This window comes from Haliotis rufescens, unplaced genomic scaffold (assembly GCF_023055435.1).
Source record: "Haliotis rufescens isolate VD_foot unplaced genomic scaffold, xgHalRufe1.0.p SCAF_13, whole genome shotgun sequence".
Classification (NCBI taxonomy): domain Eukaryota; kingdom Metazoa; phylum Mollusca; class Gastropoda; order Lepetellida; family Haliotidae; genus Haliotis; species Haliotis rufescens.
The window spans coordinates 12,954,386-12,976,282 of record NW_025963813.1 but is presented as its reverse complement, the minus strand read 5'-3'; the positions used below and the strand labels follow the sequence as shown (position 1 = coordinate 12,976,282).

The 21,897-nt window shown below is 37.7% G+C and overlaps 2 protein-coding genes across 3 annotated transcripts in view; one reads left to right on the top strand and one right to left on the bottom strand.

The window, feature by feature from the left end:
- The window catches only part of LOC124124326 (protein kinase C iota type-like), a 73,898-nt gene extending 67,123 nt beyond the window's left edge, over positions 1–6,775 (bottom strand). The window contains exon 1 of one of the 2 annotated variants that reach the window (XM_046487460.2): positions 6,629–6,775. Coding sequence is in view for 1 of the 2 variants with exons in the window: in XM_046487457.2 (XP_046343413.2) it covers positions 2,408–2,436 (29 nt within the window). In the remaining variant the exon portion in view is untranslated. Of the gene's footprint in view, positions 1–2,407; positions 2,452–6,628 lie in introns of those variants that run through there. The other variant, XM_046487457.2, reaches the window with a different exon arrangement.
- A 634-nt stretch (positions 6,776–7,409) lies between these two features.
- Positions 7,410–21,493, top strand: LOC124124333 (F-actin-capping protein subunit beta). Its single transcript, XM_046487473.2, has 8 exons — positions 7,410–7,530; positions 13,600–13,689; positions 14,388–14,509; positions 15,743–15,856; positions 16,158–16,299; positions 16,595–16,711; positions 17,953–18,018; positions 18,417–21,493. The coding sequence occupies exons 1-8, from the start codon at positions 7,528–7,530 to the stop codon at positions 18,582–18,584; spliced, it is 822 nt and encodes a 273-aa protein (XP_046343429.1). The 5' UTR covers positions 7,410–7,527; the 3' UTR covers positions 18,585–21,493.
- The last annotated feature ends 404 nt before the right edge of the window (positions 21,494–21,897 follow it).

The window sequence follows — 21,897 nt, the reverse complement described above, 5'->3', positions numbered from 1 at the left end:
ATGACATGCATCAACCAAGTCAGCGAGCCTGACCAACCGATCCTGCTATTCGCCTCTTACGACAAGCATAGTCGCCTATTACGGCAAGCATGGGTTGCTGAAGACCTTATCTACCCCGGATCTTCAAGGGTCTTGTGATGATGTACATTGTATGAAGCAAGTGATATATGATCTTTTTTCCAAAGTACAAAGTACAATCTGTACAATCATGTACACTGAATAGGAACATGATTATGACACAGTAGGATTAATAACATAAACCTGGGTATTCAGAAATTAAACAGGATGCTATCAATCTCAATAAAAATGAACGAGGTAAATTTCTAAATTCAGAGCTCCAGATAAGCTGTGTAAAATACGCATCAGAAATATGCAGTAAAATAAAATCCAAGCGTATCAAATGTGCAAGGAACATTACAGATACGCTACAAAAATAAAACTTGTGTGTATCATCAAAATATTGTGAAGTAACCCTGCGTATGAAATTATAAACGGGCATTCCGTCAACCTTGCCAAACTCCATGATGACAGTTACATCATGATCATTTGCCATCACACTTTCTTGTGGAAGTATCGCGGTATTTTTGAGTCCTATAAAGCCCTCGAACCTACACGACACCAGTTTGCAGGGACTAGGTTAATAGTGTTTTAAATATTTAACTTAAATACCCACATGTGTAAAAACTAGTGGGTAACAGAAATTTGAATACCCAGATAGAATTACTGATACCCAATGATTTTAAAATGCATGGGTAAAATACCCACACCACCAAAAGCTTATCTGGAGCTCTGAAATTACAACCACCAACTATCAAGCACATGTTGAAATGACATTCAGTGGGTTGGGAAAAATGTATTCTTCAGTTGGCACATCTAAATTCCAATGGACACACCTAAACATCATAGCAAGTAACCTTCCAAGCCAGTCTTGGAAAAACATATATATCTACCCCTGCTGACAGTGAGTGACGGTATTCCAGTATCATTGCACCATGTGCACATGTTGAAAAACATTAAGCCTGGAATAGATGTGATTGAAGGAAGTCACCCACTACACCAACTTACACCCAAAACTTTTGTCTCTTACCAGCGGAGAAATGTCAGTTGTTTGTGACACAGAAGCTTCATTTTTAATAAGTATTATTATTCAAACAGTCACACTTCCTTGCGTCTGACTCGGAGTTTACATAACTTGCATCCATTCACAATGTGTAACTTCAATTCAAGTTCAATTCAGTAACCAGCTGTAGAAAACATAGCAAGCCGTTTTAAATCAAAGGCATTTTATCAAAATAATCATTTAAATTTGTGTATAAATTATATACTGTATTTGACATAATAAGCACCTAGGGTGCTCTCAAAATTCTCTTATTAGAATATTATTTTGGTGAAAAACAACAGAGTTGAGAGATCGTAAACTTCATGGTTTATGCTGACAGCCTGAAATGTTTCATGGGCGCTTATTAGAGCGGGGCGCTTATTATGTTGAATACAGCACATTTGATTGAGATGTCCCCTTTCAATTCTGTCAGTTCTTCTTTTCTGGTCCATGGCCTACTGTATTTTCACATAATACATTAACAGTCCAGACAAATTATCCAACAAGAAAGAAAACTTGTCAGGCCTCAACAAAGATATCATGTCTGACAGACAGAACATCCTGCATTATTCTCTCTTCCTTTGATAATCAGGCCTAAAAAAAAGAGAATGATTCAGCTTTTTTGATTGACTCAAATTTAAAAATGTTGATCTAATCATTTTTCCTGGAATAATACATGAATTCAGATAAAAATGTACTAATCAGTAGCGTAGTAATGTAGTCGAGTGCAACAGACTTGAATGAATGAGTGAGTGAGTTGGTTTTACCACCACTGTTGACAATGCCTCATCCATGTCACAGCAGCAGACACCGCAAATGAGCTTCACTCACTGATCCCATGGGGGATATCAAACATGGCTTGCAGGTGACACTTTAACCACAAGCCTACCTCGCCACAAATTGCTAAGACTGCATCCCCATGATTCCACAGACAATCATCTACAACATGAGTATCACTTCCTGAATCACAAATGAAGCTCAGCAGCGAATCATCCCCAATGACTTCCACAAAACCATGGAAACGGAAAAAGTTCCACACATTTTCAAAATTTCCACAAATACTAATTCCAGTTCCGAACTTATACAGACACATTTCACAAGCCTTTCAACAAAATATACTCCAATATTACACTGTGAAAAAAACATACACGATAGCGAGGCAATCTAACAAATCACATTTACAGCACGGAGCCATTTTCTGAAGCACCCCCAGCAACGAAAGGCTCCCACAACACAGGCAACTTACAACCAAAATTGTCCATGATGGTACAAATAAACCACAAAACATGACATAGAACACATGCCTACCAGTAAAACAGAATCCTCTGCCACTTCATCACAAAAACTCAACTGGTCACCATGAGCTACGGAAACAGACAGTTTCATAGTCCACGATCAATAGATGCTTCCATTACCCTGTGCCAAACAGTTTTGGCATCCTCCCAGCATCCTGGACGGACTACCACAACAACCATGTTTATGAATGATCATGAATGATAAGTAAGGATGAGTCTTGTCAGGTGCTCATGTATCTTATCTGACAGGATTAGATTATCTGTGTGTTCATTAGGCCAAACAACTTTTTTTACTTTTTACTGCTTTTTTTCTTAAAGACTCTTAAACTTTAGAGTTATGAAGTTAAAAAAAGGAAGTAAAAATTAAATGTTGTGAGTGGTGATTTTAGGTTTGAAATCCTTACTTGTCAGTTGTACTGTTTACACTTGCATTTCAAGAGATCTTTGTACATTTAAAAATAAGTGGGTTTGTAATCATGGTATTTCAAGGGTCTTTGAAAATCATTTAACTCATTGGTTGTAACTCGCCAAGAATACCGTAAATTTGCTGAAGCGGTGTTGAGCAATATTTGCTCACTCATATTCAATTATTTTGATTTAACCGACACAATGTATTAATGAGAGACACAATGTTTCAGCAGGAAACACAATCTATCCATGTGAGACACAATGTGTTAGTGGGACAATATATCTGTACAGTCAAGTCCCGTTAATCTGACATTGTTGGTTGCATATGATTATGTCGGATTAATGAGTATGTCGGATAAACAAAATTAGGTCGTATCAACTGTTCGTGATCGAAAATTGGACAACTAAACTGCAGATAACGACATGAACATGTAATGAAAAATGAAATATTCATATTGTTGTGTTAATTGTTAGCAGAATATGTTTTCTAATCATGCAACATCATGTTTAACACAAAACAACTGTTACGGACTGATTCAAAATACTTTTTAAAGCATAGTCATGAATGGAAGTTGCTAATTTGAAACTGGTGCCGCAATGCTTAAGAAAGCTGCTTTCTTAGTGGCTAATGACGAATTCCTGTTAGTAATTTCATTGGTCAGCCCACGTTCTGACGTTACCTGTAATGGAATGTCCTCAGCGGTAGCGAGAACTTGTATCCGATTTTAATGAGATTGAGGTAATCTAGGCATGTGATTAATCCAGTTTTGTTTATTTAAAGCATGTAAATCAATATTTTTTATTTCAATGACTGTTCCATGTATGTTGCTACAGAAATGTGTAAATCAGACGGAAGAATAATCTTTTAAAAAATATTTCTCCTTCAGCTATTGGAACATTATTGACAGCTATCAGGGTGAGTTGGGTTAAATGCCAACTTTGATTGTATTTCATACTTTTCACGACAGCTTAATGTGGGATTGTTGTGTTTGTTGTTAAACGCTGCACTCAGCAATATTCCAGTATACTGACTCCGAGCCGACCAGTCCTTGTTTCAGCCCCTTAATGCCGATTGACAGGCAGGTTAATAACAAGTACCAGGGATCAAACTCCCGACCTTCCGTTCTCTGGGTGGACGCTCTACCACTAGACCACGGAGGCTGTAATTTAGGAAATGAACCTCATATCAAGACATTTCCTGCCAACCTATATTTCACTTCTTGTTCTTGGCATATTGACTAAGTTAAGCATGTTAATCTGTACAACATGGTAAAACTAGAACTGAACTTGGTCTAGCTAGATGTATTTCTTTGTGTATTACTTCAGGGACAAATTCATTACATCAATATGTGTGAATAATACAAGAATACTTAAGTGATATTTCAGGAGTGTTCAATATATTCTTGATCCAGTAATGCCCAAATGATTGAATTATTCTATTAGAGAGTTCAGCAAGCTGTCACAGGTGGAAGAAGGTTTATACAAGACGTGTCACAGTAATTGACTCCAAGATGGCATACAATGACTGTTACACAACATATTTTTTAAAAATCAATAACAGTCTCTGAACATGCTGAAGTTTCCTTGAATTAGGAAGTAATAATTGTGGCTATGCTTTAAATCAAAACGGAATTATGTTGAGACATCTCACCTGAGATCATTCAAGTAAAGTTATAGCTCCATACACCCTGAAGTTTCAGAGATGCTAAAAAGGACACTAGACACGTGGGGAACATAAACATGGTGCAGGTCAAAGGTTGCTGATTGATCAAAACCCAAATATGCCAAAAAATTACATGATATCATTGTTATTCTGAAAACCTCATACTTATTGCATAATTTCATGATGATACATACAGAAAAAGTAGGGATATGACAGTCATATTTTAAATCGGATCGGATTCTGCAGGCACATTTTTTAGTTTTAGACTCAGTACCTGGGATCTAGACTAACACTTTGTCAATGAAAACATGTCTTTAAAATCTAAAACAAGACTTGGTTAGTTTGATCTAGACTTGCTGAAGCTTTTAGTAAACAAAATACTTATATATAAATATAAATTCCACAGTCATGGTGCAGGACTACTGGGATCAGTCATTCAAAGTTTCGACCCGTGAAGATTCCGGGGTAGAATTGGTCTTCAGCAACCCATACTTGCCGTAAAAGGCGACTATGAAGAAATGTTATGGCAAAAATTGACATTATTAATCTGGCCGCAATGGCAACCATGTTTAAAAATTGGACTGGAAATCTGGAAGCATCATAACTGGGACAATTCATACAAAGTTTGAGCTGCATAGGCATTTATTGCAGCTTCAGAGATGTTGGTTAACAACAAATGTCAGACAATGCTCCACTTTCAGTCAGGTGAGCTAAGACAAAAAGGTACCTGCAAGATCACCTCAGGTTTTGAATAACTTTGTCATTTCTTAAGACATGTACGAGAGACATTATAGCTATTTTTAAAGCAATATCAAGAAACACTGTTTTGCACCAGCTTCCAACCTGTGCTCATGTTATTCATGAGCCTGAATTTAATTAATAAACACATTGAATAGAAAATGTAAGTACAGTAAACTATGTTTATAACGAACATGCTTATAGTGAACTGACGGATATAATGAACTAAAATCAGCAAAACCACAAAATCATCCCTCAATACCCAGTCAGTTTGTGAAAAGTCACAAGGATCAAGACGTTTTTAACTGGCTTAATACATGTTTGTGTGTTTGTTTGTGTTTGTTCTTTATGCTTCACTCAGCAATATTCCAGCTATATGAGGGCGGTCTGTAAATAATCAAGTCTGGACCAGACAATCAAGTGATTGACATCATGAGCATAGATCTTCACAATTGGGATACAATGACATGCATCAAACAAGTCAGCAAGCATGCCCACCCGAGCCCATCTGTTGCCTCTTAGAACAAGCATGGGTTGCTATGACCAATTCTAACCTGGGATCTTCACAGGATCCTAATACATGTAGGCCTACACATTTTACACTCTGAGAATGTGAAATAAAGTCCCACAGTTAGTTAATAAAACTTGCTTTTATTCATTCATTTCACAATCCTTAAGTAAATGTACATCTAACAATAATATGTCAGGAATTGATGAGGACATATACAGAAGATGGTGTGGCTACACTATTCATATAAATACCTTCAAAATTACACAATACATGTTGGGACTGTGCATGAATACATCAAAGTATTGAAACTAGTCTGTACCGACATTGATTGTCATACCAGACTTGTAGCATTCCCATGTCTAAAGCTCTAAGCTCCAGGCAATCTCCATGTTTCCCGTATAATCTATGATAATTACTTCACTATCTGTCAAATATTCACTACATCAAATATGAAACAAATACATTCAAAAGTTACCCTTTAAAAGAGTATAGAGGAAAATATCCAAAATGACAATATGCAAAATATAAGGAACGATAAGTACATATCATGAAGTCTACAAAGTGTTAATATTATTAGAATTAACAAGGCCTTGTGATGCCATCAGGCCAGTAATTAATCTAGATCCATGTAAAATGTGCATGAAATTACAGTAGACTGATAATTTACATACATGAAGGTCAATGTCGACCACGTCTTTGAACAACCAGAGTTTTCCTGACAATTTGGGCTCTGACAATGGGGTGGTGAATCACGGGAGGCGAACCATGTGTTGAGATCCCCGAGAGTTACCGACACCTGAAAGTAATTTCAGTATGACCGTATTTACTTGGGGTCTCGACATCCTTCAGCCAAAATACCCGTCATTGGTTCATTCACAAAGTCATATTTGCAATATTGCGTTTGTTTCTCTTACCTAAAACACTATAGTATAAATCCCTTATCCAGAGCCCCGCCCTCTTGGTGAAATCGATGGAATAGTTTGAAAATTAATCAGGTCGAACACCTCAGGGTAAGAAAGTGCTATGTTTATCTTAAACCGGAAATCACGTGACACGTGTGCCTGTCATTTCTCCATAATCTACATAAGGAAAAAAATACGAGATGTCAATCACGGAAATGAAAAGAGATTCTCATATATGTAAAGTAAAATGTTCTTGCGATGTATTTACCTTGTGTTCACAGAACGGAACGAAAATATGTAAGAAATATGATATATAGTACTTATGTTACAACTATTTACACTGTATCTTCACGCATTTGGTTAAACAAAAACAAAACATCCTACCAAAAGGAAAAAAAAGTGATAGAAAATATCCCCAGAACCAGCAAATTGTTTTGAATTGTGATATATGAGTGATAAAATATCGTGAAGCGACATAGGTTATTTATCAAGTTACATTTTCATTAATTATTCGAGGATATAGTTGAGAAGGGTAAATAAAACATTTTCTTATTTACATTTCTCGTTTAAGATTATTAAAAGTGGGCTGATATGTCATGTTAGAAAATATGTTCGACTGAAACTTCCAGCTCGCACCTGCTTGACCATGCATCATTAGTGATGGGAAAATAGTACAGTAATTTCCTTTCCAAAAATGGAAATAAATACTACGCTCATTTTCATTGGCCAATTTTCTGGAAAAGCCCCATTCGGATGATTTCGTGCAGTACACGGAGATGCCCGAAGCATTCCAGGGGAATCCCGAACCGAATTGCCCGGATATTGACGCCATTTTGGAGGTAGTGCGGAGCTGACCATTGCTTCCTGATTCGTAACGGGTTTGCAAGTCTACCTTGACATACAGCTCAACAATGGTAAGACTGTCTGAAATACTTTGCCAGGGTATCTGGGCGTTTTTTCACAACACCGATGCTTATTATGACTTATATTAGGTGCCATGATTTTATTTTAGCAGGTGTTTTCGCCGGCCGGAAGGGGCGGGCAATGAAATAATACGAAGCTTATCATCAATAATCACTCGTTAAAAGCAGAATGCGTTAGTCTTATTCTACGCATCGGTGTTCTGTTAATTAGTACATTTGGTGAGATTGTCGTTTTGGTCATATTTCTGGGGACCCCCGTTTGTGAGTGTTTCGTATGAGTTCCTTAACCCGATAGGCAAATGGGCAGCTGTCAATAAACGATATGACTCAGTCCAAGATTTATAGCATAATGGTCTATGTTCCGATCTAGGAAGTGCTTGAGCTCTTGACATTACAAGGTTGTGAATTGATTTTTTATTTGGTAGTTTCACGTATCACGGCTTTTTGTGTATCATACGAATTACAAGGTGTGTCATGATCTTTTACCGCACTGATTATAAGTCGCACAAAGTATATGTAACTGATAACCAATGACGATTATTTCCTCTTTATTGCCTAAAGCATATTGATATTTGTAAATAAAATATCTCGAATTGTTTTTATCCAGATACCAGTCAATATGCCAAGTCAGTTGCAATAATGTTTTCAAACAATGATCAACATGATCAAGTCTGTTTCATAACATGCTTTTCACTTCTCACACATACGCATGATTAATCATGAGGTCCTTCAGTGTCATGTCCCTTACTGAAATATGAGGTAATCTTGATGAAAAATATGTATGTTTCATAATCATGTTGATCTTTACTTTTATTGTAATATCTTGATGTTTATGATACGTCGTCATGGTCTTAGACAAAGTTAATAGCAAATAAAAATGAAATGTATATATATATATATATATATATATTTGGTTATCAACGTGTATTTTTAGGGCAGTGTTTTGTGCCTGTCTAGCAGTGTGCGACCTTATGAGCTTACGCTTATTTTCACACATGATACAGTGCAGTTCAAGCCATGTCGTCCTCACTTAGTTTGTTATGATTTTGACTTAGTTTTAGAGGAGTATATTAAGAATACAGTACCACAACTTCTCATGAGGACAAACTCTGCCATAGGTCATGATAGGTCACCTCTCTGAAAGACCAGCAACCAGTTTTTGTGAGAATCCGTCAGACAAGAACTCGCAACCTTCTGATTGTTAGCTAACTGACTGAGCTACGTGCACACTGTGAAACTAAGTGCAATTTTACCTAGTCTTGCCTCAGTCGTGATGGAACTGAATGAAAAGGGTCGAATAGGTGACGGACACTTACAAAGATTACGGGTAGGCATGGTGCCTCATGACTGAAGTCTACGGACAATTATGAGTGATCCCGATGCCATTTGGCACAATCGTCCCATTCCGTAACCTACAAGATACCGAGAGTGATGTCTGCTGTGAACACACATTGAGTAAACTTCCTGTGTCACTAGCTTTGATAACGTTAACATTTCATAGTTGTTACAGAGATGGATTTGGTATGTTCTAAAGTCAAACATATCCAGATACTATAATTGGTAGTACCGTATTTGATGTAATAAGTGCGCACAGCGATATTTGCTCATATATTGGCTAGTGAACAATCCCAATTATCACCCCGATTGATAAATGTACACAAGACTATTTATTCGTGCATAATACGTTTGTTACATGCATCCTTAATTATGGGCAATTAAAGAAATTCTGGAAAAATATATCTGTTGCATATAAACATTTCAGACTGTCAGCATAAACCTCGAAATTTACGATCTTTCAACTCTGTTGTTTTCACCAAAATAATATTCTAATAAGAGCCCCCTATTTCTAATTTAGAGAGCACCCTGGGCGCTTATTATGTCGAATGGTGTATGCAATTGTGTATGAATGACAAATGAACACAAATCTTATTTTATGCTCAGTTTTCAATCAAAATGTATCTCCAATATATTGCATTAAAGGTAACTACACTGGATAATCCATGGCGATCTAGTTAAAATCAAAATGTATGTAAACAACAAAGTGTAACTCTGGAACACTCCCATCTTTGATTGATGTGTTTTCATGGCTGAATGATCATGGGTGTATGTCACTTGATGATTGCCTTGAGTAGGTTGATGTGATTGATTACCTAACCCAGTCAAGTACAGGTAATCACTGTGACCTTGACCGGTCATGCACAAGGTGTTGACTTTGGAATTAGGATATACGATTATTAGGATTTAGTCTGGCAGGACAAGTTATTTCAACATGATCAAATCAGTGTTCCTGCTGAGTTTTGAAACTGTCCTAGGGGATTGGCAAATGTAAAAATTGCCAGTACCCTCCTAATTTTTGTCAGTCCCAACTTTTAATAATTGAAAAAATGTATAAAAATTACCTGGTCTTAATTCATTCAACATGAAATCATCTCTGAAGTAACTTAGTTAGACCTACACATCATTCACACAAAGTTCAGTCACTTTTTTCTCTTCTTCTTTTTGTATTTCAAGACTAAGTCGCTACAAATATATATTTAACCTCGAACCAAAGCAAAATGTTATTTCCTTGCACTAAAATAGACAAGGCGAAACGCTGAAGGTAACAGACAAGCTGACTTCCCTTATAAATAATACATAATACATAATATAAATAAATATACTTGTAGGAATATCGCCAATGTTTTGTTCAAGAATAAAGATTTATAAGGATTTATAAGTCCACAGGGACTGGCAGTCACATGAATTAATTAGCCAAATTTTACTGGTAAAAAACTGGTCATTAATGGTTAACGGGTACACTGCAAATAGTAATCACTTTTTAAAAAATCTAGCTGTATAAAATAACTATGGCGGGCTACAGATTTAGAATGTTTAATATTTTTTTAATCTAAAATTTCAAATTAAGTTAAAAGGCTGGGCTTCAGATTGATTCCAATAATTTGTGTCAAGCAATGATTGGTTGGATTAAAAAAAATATGAAACCAAATGACTCAGAAATAGTGAGTGAGTTGGGTTTATGTCGCTTTTAACAGTATTCCAGTCATATTATGGCGTGTCAGCTTAATGTGGGAGGAAAGCTTGAAGTCATGCAGGTCTCAGACGCTTACCACTTCTGTGAAACTCACAAGCACACTAATGGTGCTGACAAACCTAGAAACATAGTCGGGGGGAACCAGGATTCGAACCCACAATCATAGGTTTCTGGTGTGCCCAAGGGACGCAACTCTGCACAGCAAATCGCGGCACCTCAGATGACTGGGCCACCCGTGCCCATGGCTCAAATAAAAGTCATGTTACAGTCATGGACAACTGAGTGTCAAGATACAGCTAGCTTATTAATCATACATTGTGATACAAAGTCACTGGTCAATACACACCTCAATACAATACCATCATATTTTCGTGACATTTTCCATGTGGAGATTGTTGCAGTGAACCAGTTTACTTCATCTTCCAGAGGCAAGAGAGTTAACTGACTATAAAAGTCCAGTTTCCACCCTTGCCGAACTAGGCTGGTATTATGGAGTTACATTTTGGCTGGACTAACAAGTCTATGCATAGTCCAATCACCGAAATCGAAATCGAAATCCGAAATCCGGTTCGTAAACTGTCATGCAGATTTCGGTCGATTGCAGGATTTGCAAAGCATGTGCATCGCCAACTCGATGTCAGCAGTTATTTACAAAATCTTCTCATGTTTTTAATCAAGGTGCTCATGTGATTTCATGCATTTCGCGATGTAAGACCCGTTTTATCACAATATAGATCTTGATTATTAATAAGATCGCCCTGACTGGGAGCCACCATTTTGGGTGAAGCAAACGCAAGTGATACGAGAGGTGGAGTCTGATTGGTCCATAGGAGAGGCTTAGAGGGAACATAACTGGTAATAGCCACTGGTGGCGCTACAATTGAGCCCAGGAATTCCAGCCAAGTTCGGCAAGGGTGGAAACTGGACTTTTAAATTCAGTTAACTCTCTTGCTTCGGGAAGATGCTGGTCAATACACACCTCAATACAATACCATCATATTTTCGTGACATTTTCCATGTGGAGATTTTTGCAGTGAACCAGTTTACTTAGGCAGACTGACTCAGTGAGGCTTGTTCTAATGGGGTTATGTGATCAGAATTTTTTGAATATTGCTGAGTGTAGCTTTAACTAACAAACGAACACACAGATGTAAAATATGATTGCATTTACAAGTACACATTAGTTTTTCCATCTTGGTTTTGTCTGGTCAACACAGATAACAATGTGAACTTACTTCCTCTATCAAAGTGTGTATTATTAACTAGTCTCTATGTCAGCCATGTTTATCAACATCTTAGATACTGGTAGTCAACTCAGCTGCCACTAACATTCTTTTAACCAGCAGGATTCAATGCTCTTTCTATGTAGCCATGACAAGCTGATGATAAAAAGGGGAAAAGATTTGGTTGGTTGGTTGGTTTAACGACACACTCAGCCATATTCCAGCTATTTGACGGCGGTCTTTAAATAATCGAGTCTGGACCAGACAATCCAGTGATTGATATCATGAGCATCGATCCAATTGGGATCGATGACCCAATCCCATTAGTCGCCTTTTACGACAAGCATGGGTTGCTGAAGACCTATTCTACCCCGGATCTTCACGGGTCAATAAAAGGGCAAAAGAAGCATTACTAGTTCCACAACATAACTGCCAACAATTGTCATATAGTTGTAGACAAAAGAATGTTTCTCATCACTTTATGTCACAAATATGTCTTTTCATTCTGTTCCTATGGTTAACAGCAATCAAAGTATATGTAAGAAAAAATGTTTCAAATTTGTTTATTTGCTACTAGGCCATGCTAGGCAGCATGTCATAGTATCCAAATTGCAGGGATCCATGCTCATGATGTCAATTACTGGATTGTCTTGTCCAGACTTGATTATTTAAACTAAAGACAGCCGTCATATAGCTGGAATATTGCTGAGTGCGGCTTTAAACAACACACAAACAAACAATATTACACTTAAAGGGGAAGTGTACAAGCCAAGTACTTTCTTGTTTTAAATAAAACGCAATTTTAGATTTAGTTAGTATCAGTGTTTGAAAATATACACTAATTTTTCTCACAGTCAATATAGCGAGCTCACAACAAGTGTGAAAATGTCATGCCGTTATGAGGCCTTCGTTTTCCGAGCTAAACAGGCCTGAGTTAGATTATGACGTAATTGGTGCCAATTTAAACTGGTTCCCTGTCTTGTCACAACGCAAAAGATATCAAGTACCAGTTTATGGTGAGACAACATGGCACCCGATACCTTGCCTGGTCCGAAGAGGTTCCCTTGACCCTTCCAGAAATCGCAAAACCAAAACGAGCAAGCTTCGCGATACACTTAAATCTACCGAAAATGATGTAACAAGCCAAGTTTAGTCTAGTGAACTCAGACAGCCTTGTTTGTTTGGACTAGTGTTTCTGGTGCATGCTTACAAGCAACACGTTTGTCCAAATGTGAACTTAAGGTTACGGGCCACTAGTCTGCTTCCACTGCTAGTCTTGGACTCAAATTTTATTACACTTCTTAACTACTGCGTGAAGATTTCGGTTAGAATTTTTCTTCAGCAACCCATTCTTGATGTAAGAGGTCGACTAACAGGACTGGGTGGTCACTGGTCAGACTCCCTTACTTGGTTGATGCATGTCATCTATCCCAATTGTGTAGATAGATGCTCATGATGTGAATGACTGGATTGTCTGGTCCAGTCTCGATTATTTACAGACCACTGTCATATGGAATATTGCTAAGTGCGGCTTTAAACAATGTTAAACTGAAGGGACTTCTTTTCTTTAAGGGTCAATGATCTGTGCCCTCTAAGGCACTGGAAGAGTGTTTATTGTCAGGATTTACCTTGTATAACATTCTTGCAGTGGTGTACAAGTATTTACATCCAAGATTAACAGGGATTCATGGTATTGTGGCACCAATATGAATTGCTTCCAAAATTTGCTACACTAAACTCGAAACATGACAAAGGACTTCTCAGACTTGATAACACTGAGTAACATGTACATCTCTTTTTTTTCAGACGGAGCAACAACTTGATTGCGCATTAGATTTGATGCGCAGACTTCCACCACAGCAGATAGAAAAGAACCTCAGTGAGCTCATAGACATGGTGAGTTGAACATCACAGGGCAGTGACATTCTTCATCCATGACACCCCACACCCAGATTTTTATTTTCAGCTCCCTGGGGAGTGTACAACCCAAGCTGCCTGTGAGGCCCTAGAACAGTCACAGTACCATCCCATATTCCCGTGTACCCATTCACTGATACAGGTCTATGGTGCAGCCCCTGATGACAGTTATGGTGATGCCAAAAACTTGACACATATTCTGGGCAAAACTGAGATTCTAATCCATGATCATAGGTTTCTGGCATGTCAAAGGGATGCAGTTCTGTTACAGCATATTTGACAACTGGGTCCTTTTAAGAGTAGTTCTAGAAATATGTTCAAAGATCCTAAAAAATATATTACTAAGCATCCTAGATATACAATGAATAAGATCAAACATCAGGGATGCAACTTGACCAGAAACATTCTTGCCTGAATAATTGAAATATATCAGATATATGACACCTCAAAGAGGCCTGAAATTCTGCAAGGCATCAGGAAACCAGGGCCCACTTGCACAAAGCGATCTTGGCGCTAAGATGATCATAACTTCCATACTTAGTATAGGCTTAGTATATTGCTTTGTGCGGAACATTAACACGTCATGTAGACAAATGACTGGCTTGAGGCAATGATCGCATCATTACATTGTGACTTTGCACAGTTGCCTACTCTAAGTTTTTGTCTATCTGCTGTAGGTGCCAGCTTTGTGTGAGGACCTACTCTCTTCTGTGGACCAGCCCTTGAAGATTGCCAGGGACAAGACAGTGGGGAAGGACTTCTTGCTTTGTGACTACAACCGCGATGGGGACTCGTACAGGTGGGTGGTGCCCCATAATCCAGGGGGCCGGGGAAATTAATATTAAATCTGTCCCTAGCTGAATAAGCTGAGATTTCACCACTTATCGTTGATAATGATAAGATTGTTCCAATGGTCTATTTGTATCAGTTCGTTAATAGTTCCTGTTAACTCTTGATTGATTGTCGTTAGGAGGGAGCCAAAATGGGTATCTCTTCATCGCAATGGCTTCTGCTGCAGTTCCATGAACCTCAGTATCTTATAACACAGTTCAGGGATCTATCTAGGATTAAAAAATGCGAAATTATTTCTATGCAAAAGCAGATCATCAGTCTGTAACAAAACATAGGGACTTTTAAGATTGCATTTTATAAATTGATAAATAAATCAGTTTGTATGACTACAGTTCTGCTTTCGTTTCATTACAACAAGTCATATTTTGCAAATCCCAAATAACAAACACCAAATTTGTGCTAAGATGTTTCTAATGGACATTTCACGTTTATCATTTATGATGATATATTTTACATATTTATTGGCGCCTCTGTTCATGGTTCAAAGGCTTGATATATTTACATTGGTTGGGAACATAGAAATGTACATTCCACATGTACACACGAACAGGAAGTGATATTCATCCTCTATTGAAGTGTTTGCATTCAGAACACTCAGTGTCACTGAAGCCCACATTGCAGTTTATGCATGTTATCAAGCCTGCTTACTGTATTCGACATAATAAGCGCCCTGGGCGCTCTCAAAATAAGAAATAGGGGGCTCTTATAAGAATATAATTTTAGTGAAAAACAACAGAGTTGAAAGATCGTAAAATTCGTGGTTTGTGCTGACAGCCTGAAATGTTTATATATGACCGATATATTTTTCCAGAATTTAATTTATAATTAAGGATGCATATAACACACATATTATACACGAATAAATAAGTCTTGTGTACATTGATCAATCGGAAGGGGTGCTTAGTGGGATTGTTCACTAGCCAATATATTAGCAAATATCGCTGTGGGCGCTTATTACGCCGAATATGGTATATTGAAATCACCTGTGCACTGACACATCTTTTGGTTTTGCTAATTTCAGTGTTCTAATTTTTGGTGGAACTGGTGTCCTTGAGGTGTTCTATGGTGTTTGAATTGATTGACCCATAAGAATTTAAATTCTAACATTAAAGAGTTTAGATAGGATCACTTTACTTAATGCTTCATTACAACATTGCTTTTAGTTTTCCTATGTTTCCAGATCTCCATGGAGCAACACATACGACCCTCCCCTCGATGATGGCACCATGCCCTCAGACAGGCTACGGAAGCTGGAGATAGAGGCTAACAACGCTTTTGACCAATTCAGAGAAATGTAAGAATTCGGGATTAATTAACAATCTTCAAGCAATTACAGATTATCTGTCCTGAGTCATGGAATTGTGGTGGCAGTGCTGACCCTTTCATCAACCATTCATACAGGACAGATTATCTGTAGGGAGATTCTTGAGTAGGTAATTTGGTATTTGGTGAATAGCTGCAAAATTGCAGAGTTATAAATCGGGACACATCTTGTTATTATATTCATTAAAATCATGCTGGCTTTGTTGATTATGAAAATGATGACTATCTTTGCATTGTTTAGTCTTGACTGATCTTCTGTATTGCATGTCTAGGTACTTTGAGGGTGGAGTTTCCTCAGTGTATCTATGGGACCTGGACCATGGTTTTGCGGGCGTGGTCCTCATCAAGAAAGCTGGTGATGGATCCAAGAAAATTAAGGGCTGTTGGGATTCCATCCACGTCATAGAAGTTCAGGTAGCTCACATGGGAAATTAACAATGGGATTCTGGGTTAGAAATAGCACCCAGCAACCAACACTGGTTGATAAATTGTCTCGGTGACTTGCATGCCATCGTACCCTGACCTAGTAGATTGTTGTTCACCATGTCAGTCGCCAGATTGGCTGGGCCAATATCAACCTTTCTTGCATTGAACTTATTGTTTATCATTATAATGTATGTGATGTAGATCGTGTAATACATGTACCATTAATGCTGTATAATGTTTTCGTGCATGTTCGTCATTGGACTTTTGTATGTTCTCGCTCTAGGAAAAATCAAGTGGCAAAAGTGCCCATTATAAACTGACATCGACTGTGATGTTGTGGCTACAAACGAACAAGGAGAGCTCAGGGACCATGAATCTTGGTGGTAGCCTCACCAGACAGGTACATATAACAGTTCTAGTAGCATGACATGGTAAAACTCATTAATCCAGATGGCTCCGTGGTCTAGTGGTAGAGCGTCCGCCCGGAAAGCGGAAGGTCATTGGTTCGATCCCCGACCGCATCATACCAAAAGACGTTAAAAGATGGTACTTGTTGTTACCCTGTCTGGCGCTCGGCATTAAGGGGCTAAAACAAGGACTGGTCGGCTCCAAGTCAGTATACTGTGTCTGAGTGGGGTATTCATGTTAAACTGCGGCATGGTATCTCACTGAGCTAGCACTATAAATCAGCATCAGTCCGGAAAAGTACAAGCAGCCACACACACACGTACATACACGTCGCTATATAAGTGCAATAATCTTGGACGCGACGTTAAACCCCATTTCACCTCACCTCACCTCATCTAATCCAGATGGTTAGAAATTGCTTGATTGATTATGGAGTTATGTCCCTTTGTGTACATGAAAGCGGCCCAAGCAGAAACCACCTGGAAGATGTGTTGTCTTGATATTCCTGACCTCAATGTCTGCATGCATGATGAACACTCCTACACAGCCGTATTTACTGTAGTAATACTATTCTCCACAAGAAAATAGAGATTGTCGTCAGACCTCGAGATAACTTTTTGAGCAATTGAGTTTTTACTTGAAAGTTTCTATTTTAATTTGGTTATTACAATTTTCATTGGGTAACCAATATTTTTTCACTCATCTATTCATCACTCTATTGGGTTTTTTCCCCAAATGAGTAAGCATTTTGAGATTTAAAAAAATATGAAATAATGATTTAGTTGTATATAACAGTTCATAAATATAGGCTTGACTCGAAAAGTAAATTAGCTCTTAATTGTAGATATTAGCTCCGTTGTACGCATGCTGAAAATGCTTCATTGGGTATTAACATGTGTTATTTTCAAACAGTTGAGTTTTCCATTTAATGCATGCGTTTCTATACGGAAGTTAATTAAAGTAATTGGGTTTTAAATAGTTTGGGGGTATTTTACACAAATACACTGCTTATGTGTGGCACTGGTCGTGTTAATTTTCAGGCTCAACATGTGGTGCTTCTTAACATTACTAAATACTTGCATATGGGTCTAGAAGGGTGCTTAATGTGGCGATGATTGTTCTAGATTTTGGGATGGATTGTTCTTGGAACTCTCCACAGGGATGTTTTAGTGAAAGTGGAACTCCAAACTCTTCAATCGTGAATAATGTGTGAATGATGTCCTCCTGTTTCAGGTAGAACAAGACGCCTCTGTTAGCGATGCATCCCCACATATTGTCAACATTGGTAGATTAGTCGAGGTGAGTTTACAGTGTCATATATATTTGTCCTTCCACACTGAAGAACTTGTTTCTGCTTTAGTTGTTAATGGAAGATTGAAATGCCTGGCACCTTTCCTCAATGATTCAGCTGTCATAACATACTTGAGAATAACAACAGGCATTCCAAAACACATAGAGATTTCCAACCATTATTTTTGTTGTCTGAGCACATTTACTCAACTTGATATCATCAGTAGGATAAGTCAGTGTTTTGTCAGTTGTAATTTCTTCTATGTATATACATATATTCTATTCCCAGATCGCATTTGATTCTCTTAATTCCCTTGATTAACTTTGATTTACTTTGATTCACTTTGATTCACATTGATTCACATTGATTCACATTAATTCACCTTCCCTTTGTTTTAATCTTTCAGGATATGGAAAACAAGATTAGGAACACATTAAATGAAATTTATTTCGGAAAAACAAGGGACATTGTGAATGGTGTTCGATCTATTATGCCCATTCCAGACCAGGGACAACAGGAGGCATTAAAGAATGATTTGATGGCGGCCTTGTCGAGGAGGCCACAAGCTCAGTGATAGAGGCATCTTTCAGTGTATGTGTGACAAATCTAATCCTGACCAGCCCACGCTGGGACTCTCACTTCGACACACTTGCCACAGACAAAATAACCATTCATAAAGTTTTCTCAACTTTCATAAATCTTGGCTTTTGAAGAGGGTGCAATCGTGTTCTTTCTGTAAATGAAATTTAATAAGATTTTCTTTATGTACAAAGATTTTTATGTTTGAAAATTGTGCATAAAATGTATGCAGTTAATTGTGCATAAAATGTTTGCAGTTAATTGTGCAATTATGCTTTCATGTATGATCAGTTTGTTTGTTAATCCTTTATTTATTTTTGAAAGATTTTAAGTGTGCCAAGTACAATTTCAGAGAAAGGGGTATACCAAAAATGTGAATGTGTAAGATACTATGGTTTAATTTGTATAGAACAACAACATATTTATTAATCAATCTCTGTAGGTTTCTAAAGTGCAATATTTTACTGTTGCAAAATATTTTCGGGAACATGAACACAAGTACAAAGTACTGTCTGCCACAACAATGTGCAAGTTTTGGATACACATTTTACTGAGAGCCCAAACTAGGTACTAGGTTCAGTCTGGTATACTTAAAATAACACATTGTTTATACTGCACCTAAATCTGTAAATATTCAATGGTAGATCACAGGGGCAATGATGTCAATGCTAAAGAGCTTTTAGCACATTTGTTGGTCAAAGGGAGATAATCGGCATTGAGAAGGATTTGGGAATACTGGAAAAGCATTTGAAATTCAAAGCATCATTCCATCGGAAAATAATCTTTTGTTATTATGTAAAGCATAACATAATCAAATCACATATTTACGTTCAAGTCACAGCATTTGCATCTTGCACAAACATTTTTATTAAGTTTCTTCAAATTAGAATTTTTTTCTGTTAACTGTACATGGTGGAGATGATTATGCCCGGACATAAATACAGGAGTATAAGAGTGATTAAGTTCATTAATACAACATTTTTCTACAAAGACGACAGTATTATACAGACATGTTTATATTTGTAATACAAAAGTTACTGCTTTTACATACCCTGCTAAGATGATAAGATCCGGTTGTCTGATATCAATGTAACCACATACTTTACTTGGCATATCTTGTATGATGGCGCCACTCAGCCAACATGTGTTCTTTATATTGCTATGTGGGAATACTGACCGATCATGTTACAGGATTTATATCACAACTTGTAGGATCATTCATAAGAATATCCAATGTGCTGTCAATCCATTAGCCAGTTAATGCAAGTCTTGAATGTGTGATATTCACTGGACTTATTATTAGAAGGCAGAAAAGAAGGCAGACATGTACAGGGGTGAGAATATGTTGACTTCCTTCATTAACACCCCCAATTTATGGACCGTGCTCCATTTCAAATAATTTTCAGATGAAAAGGAAAATCTCCTTTCTCAACCCTGGATATACATAGCCCAGATGATATAAATGCATCCAAAAAATGTTTTAATGTACCAGTTCAGTCCCTGATGACATACCCTTGAAGGATTGAACTATGGTAAAATTCATCAGTCTCCCTCGAAGGCACACACAATGCCTCCTCGCCTTTTAATGTATGCTGGTATGTGTGTGGGGTATCTACCTTGTCTGATCAGTATCAGTGGAGTGTAATCAAGGCTGTGGGTAAACTTTCCATGTTTTACTTGGAAATATTTTTTTTAGATACCCAAGTTTGACATGAAAAGTATTGAGTGTTTCCTTGTGGATGTCATATGTTGGTTGGTTGGTTTGTTGTTTAACGCCACACTCAGCAATATGACGGCGGTCTGTAAACAATCCAGTGATTAATATCATGAGCACCGATCCACGCAATTGGGATCGATGACATGCATCAACCAAGTCAGCTAGCCCGACCACCTGAACCTGCTAGTCACCTTTTACGACAAGCATAGTCGCCTTTTACGGCAAGCATGGGTTGTTGAAGACCTATTCTACCCCGGATCTTCACGGGTCGTATGTCATCTGTATGGAATAAACAGCAACACAGCATTGTTTGTAAGGGGACAGCTGCCCAGGATCCACAGATGGTGGGTTTGAATCCCAGATCCCTGGTCAGTCAGCAACAAACTGATCTGTTTCTCAGAAGTGGAAAACAGTGAATGCCTGTAACACATGATGTGATATCACTGAAATACTGTTTTAAACAGTGTTAACCTCAACAAACTCCCCAATGTTTCAGCAATATTTTCTTATCTCCGGTCCTTAAAATCGGTTCAACAGAATCGAATCTAATGCTGGCAATGGTGATGCCATGAAAGACTATTTCTCATTGTGTATTGTATGGATGTTAAGCATGTCTGCATTTCCAGATTGGAACGGTTTACGTTGTTATCACAAAGCCATGACTGGTTCATTCCAATGGATTTGATTCAAGAGTTTTCAGTTCAAGTAGTAATGGCACCAAGCCTTCTGGTGGAAGACTCTGATTCCCCAGTCTCTGTCCTATTAAAACTCAGAAAACCATATTTCATTCACTGCTACATTTCATAATCCCTACAGAAATCTTCCCAATCTCATTAATAGATCTTTAAGTATGATTTCATACCTATCTCTGTAAAGACGTGACAAACCTATAGCTCATGTCAGGTGAACTTTCTAACTTCGCCACTGAGTTGTCTGGATTCAAATTTAATGTAATTGAAATCTTCCATACTTGAGTCAAAAAGTTGTATGAACTCTTCAATGCCAAGTCTCGCTCACATTACTGTATGTATTGGTTATTGATTATCTGAATTATTATGGAATATGTAAATTTTAGTTATGTTAGATATTAACACAAATGAAAGAAATGCTCCTATAGGTAAATGCTATTTTAGCTGCTACTTGAAAATTTCATAGCTTCATTACTGAATAAATGCATATACCATTTTGATAATGTGTTCTTATTGTGACAAAATTGAGACCTTATCGGGAGTATTGTTTTAGGAGGTCTTAAATTGGAAAAATAACGTCACAAGTCAGCTGAAGTTTGAAACACAGGTTGTGGAAAGTGGATTGATGTGTAGACATGTGTGGACAGCTGGACCCTCAAATTTGAGGTCTTCACACTGAAACACCAAGTTGCAAAATGTGTTTAGGCCAACAATTGGGTACCTAGCACAACAAGATGGAAATGTAAACCTCACACCTGACAAACACTTTGGGCTGATGACACCCAAGGGAGATGAGAATAAACATTTGAACACATGGTTCTTCCATTGACTGGGATAATAGTTAATTATGTGCGTTGACAGATGTGCGACTCCAGTGAGGTTTCTTGTGTCATTGACCCGTG

Excerpts from the sequence above, each read along its gene's own strand:
- LOC124124333 (XM_046487473.2), top strand. Across the intron at positions 13,690-14,387 it reads TCAGTGAGCTCATAGACATG|GTGCCAGCTTTGTGTGAGGA; the intron begins GTGAGTTGAACA and ends TATCTGCTGTAG. Across the intron at positions 15,857-16,157 it reads TTTGACCAATTCAGAGAAAT|GTACTTTGAGGGTGGAGTTT; the intron begins GTAAGAATTCGG and ends TTGCATGTCTAG.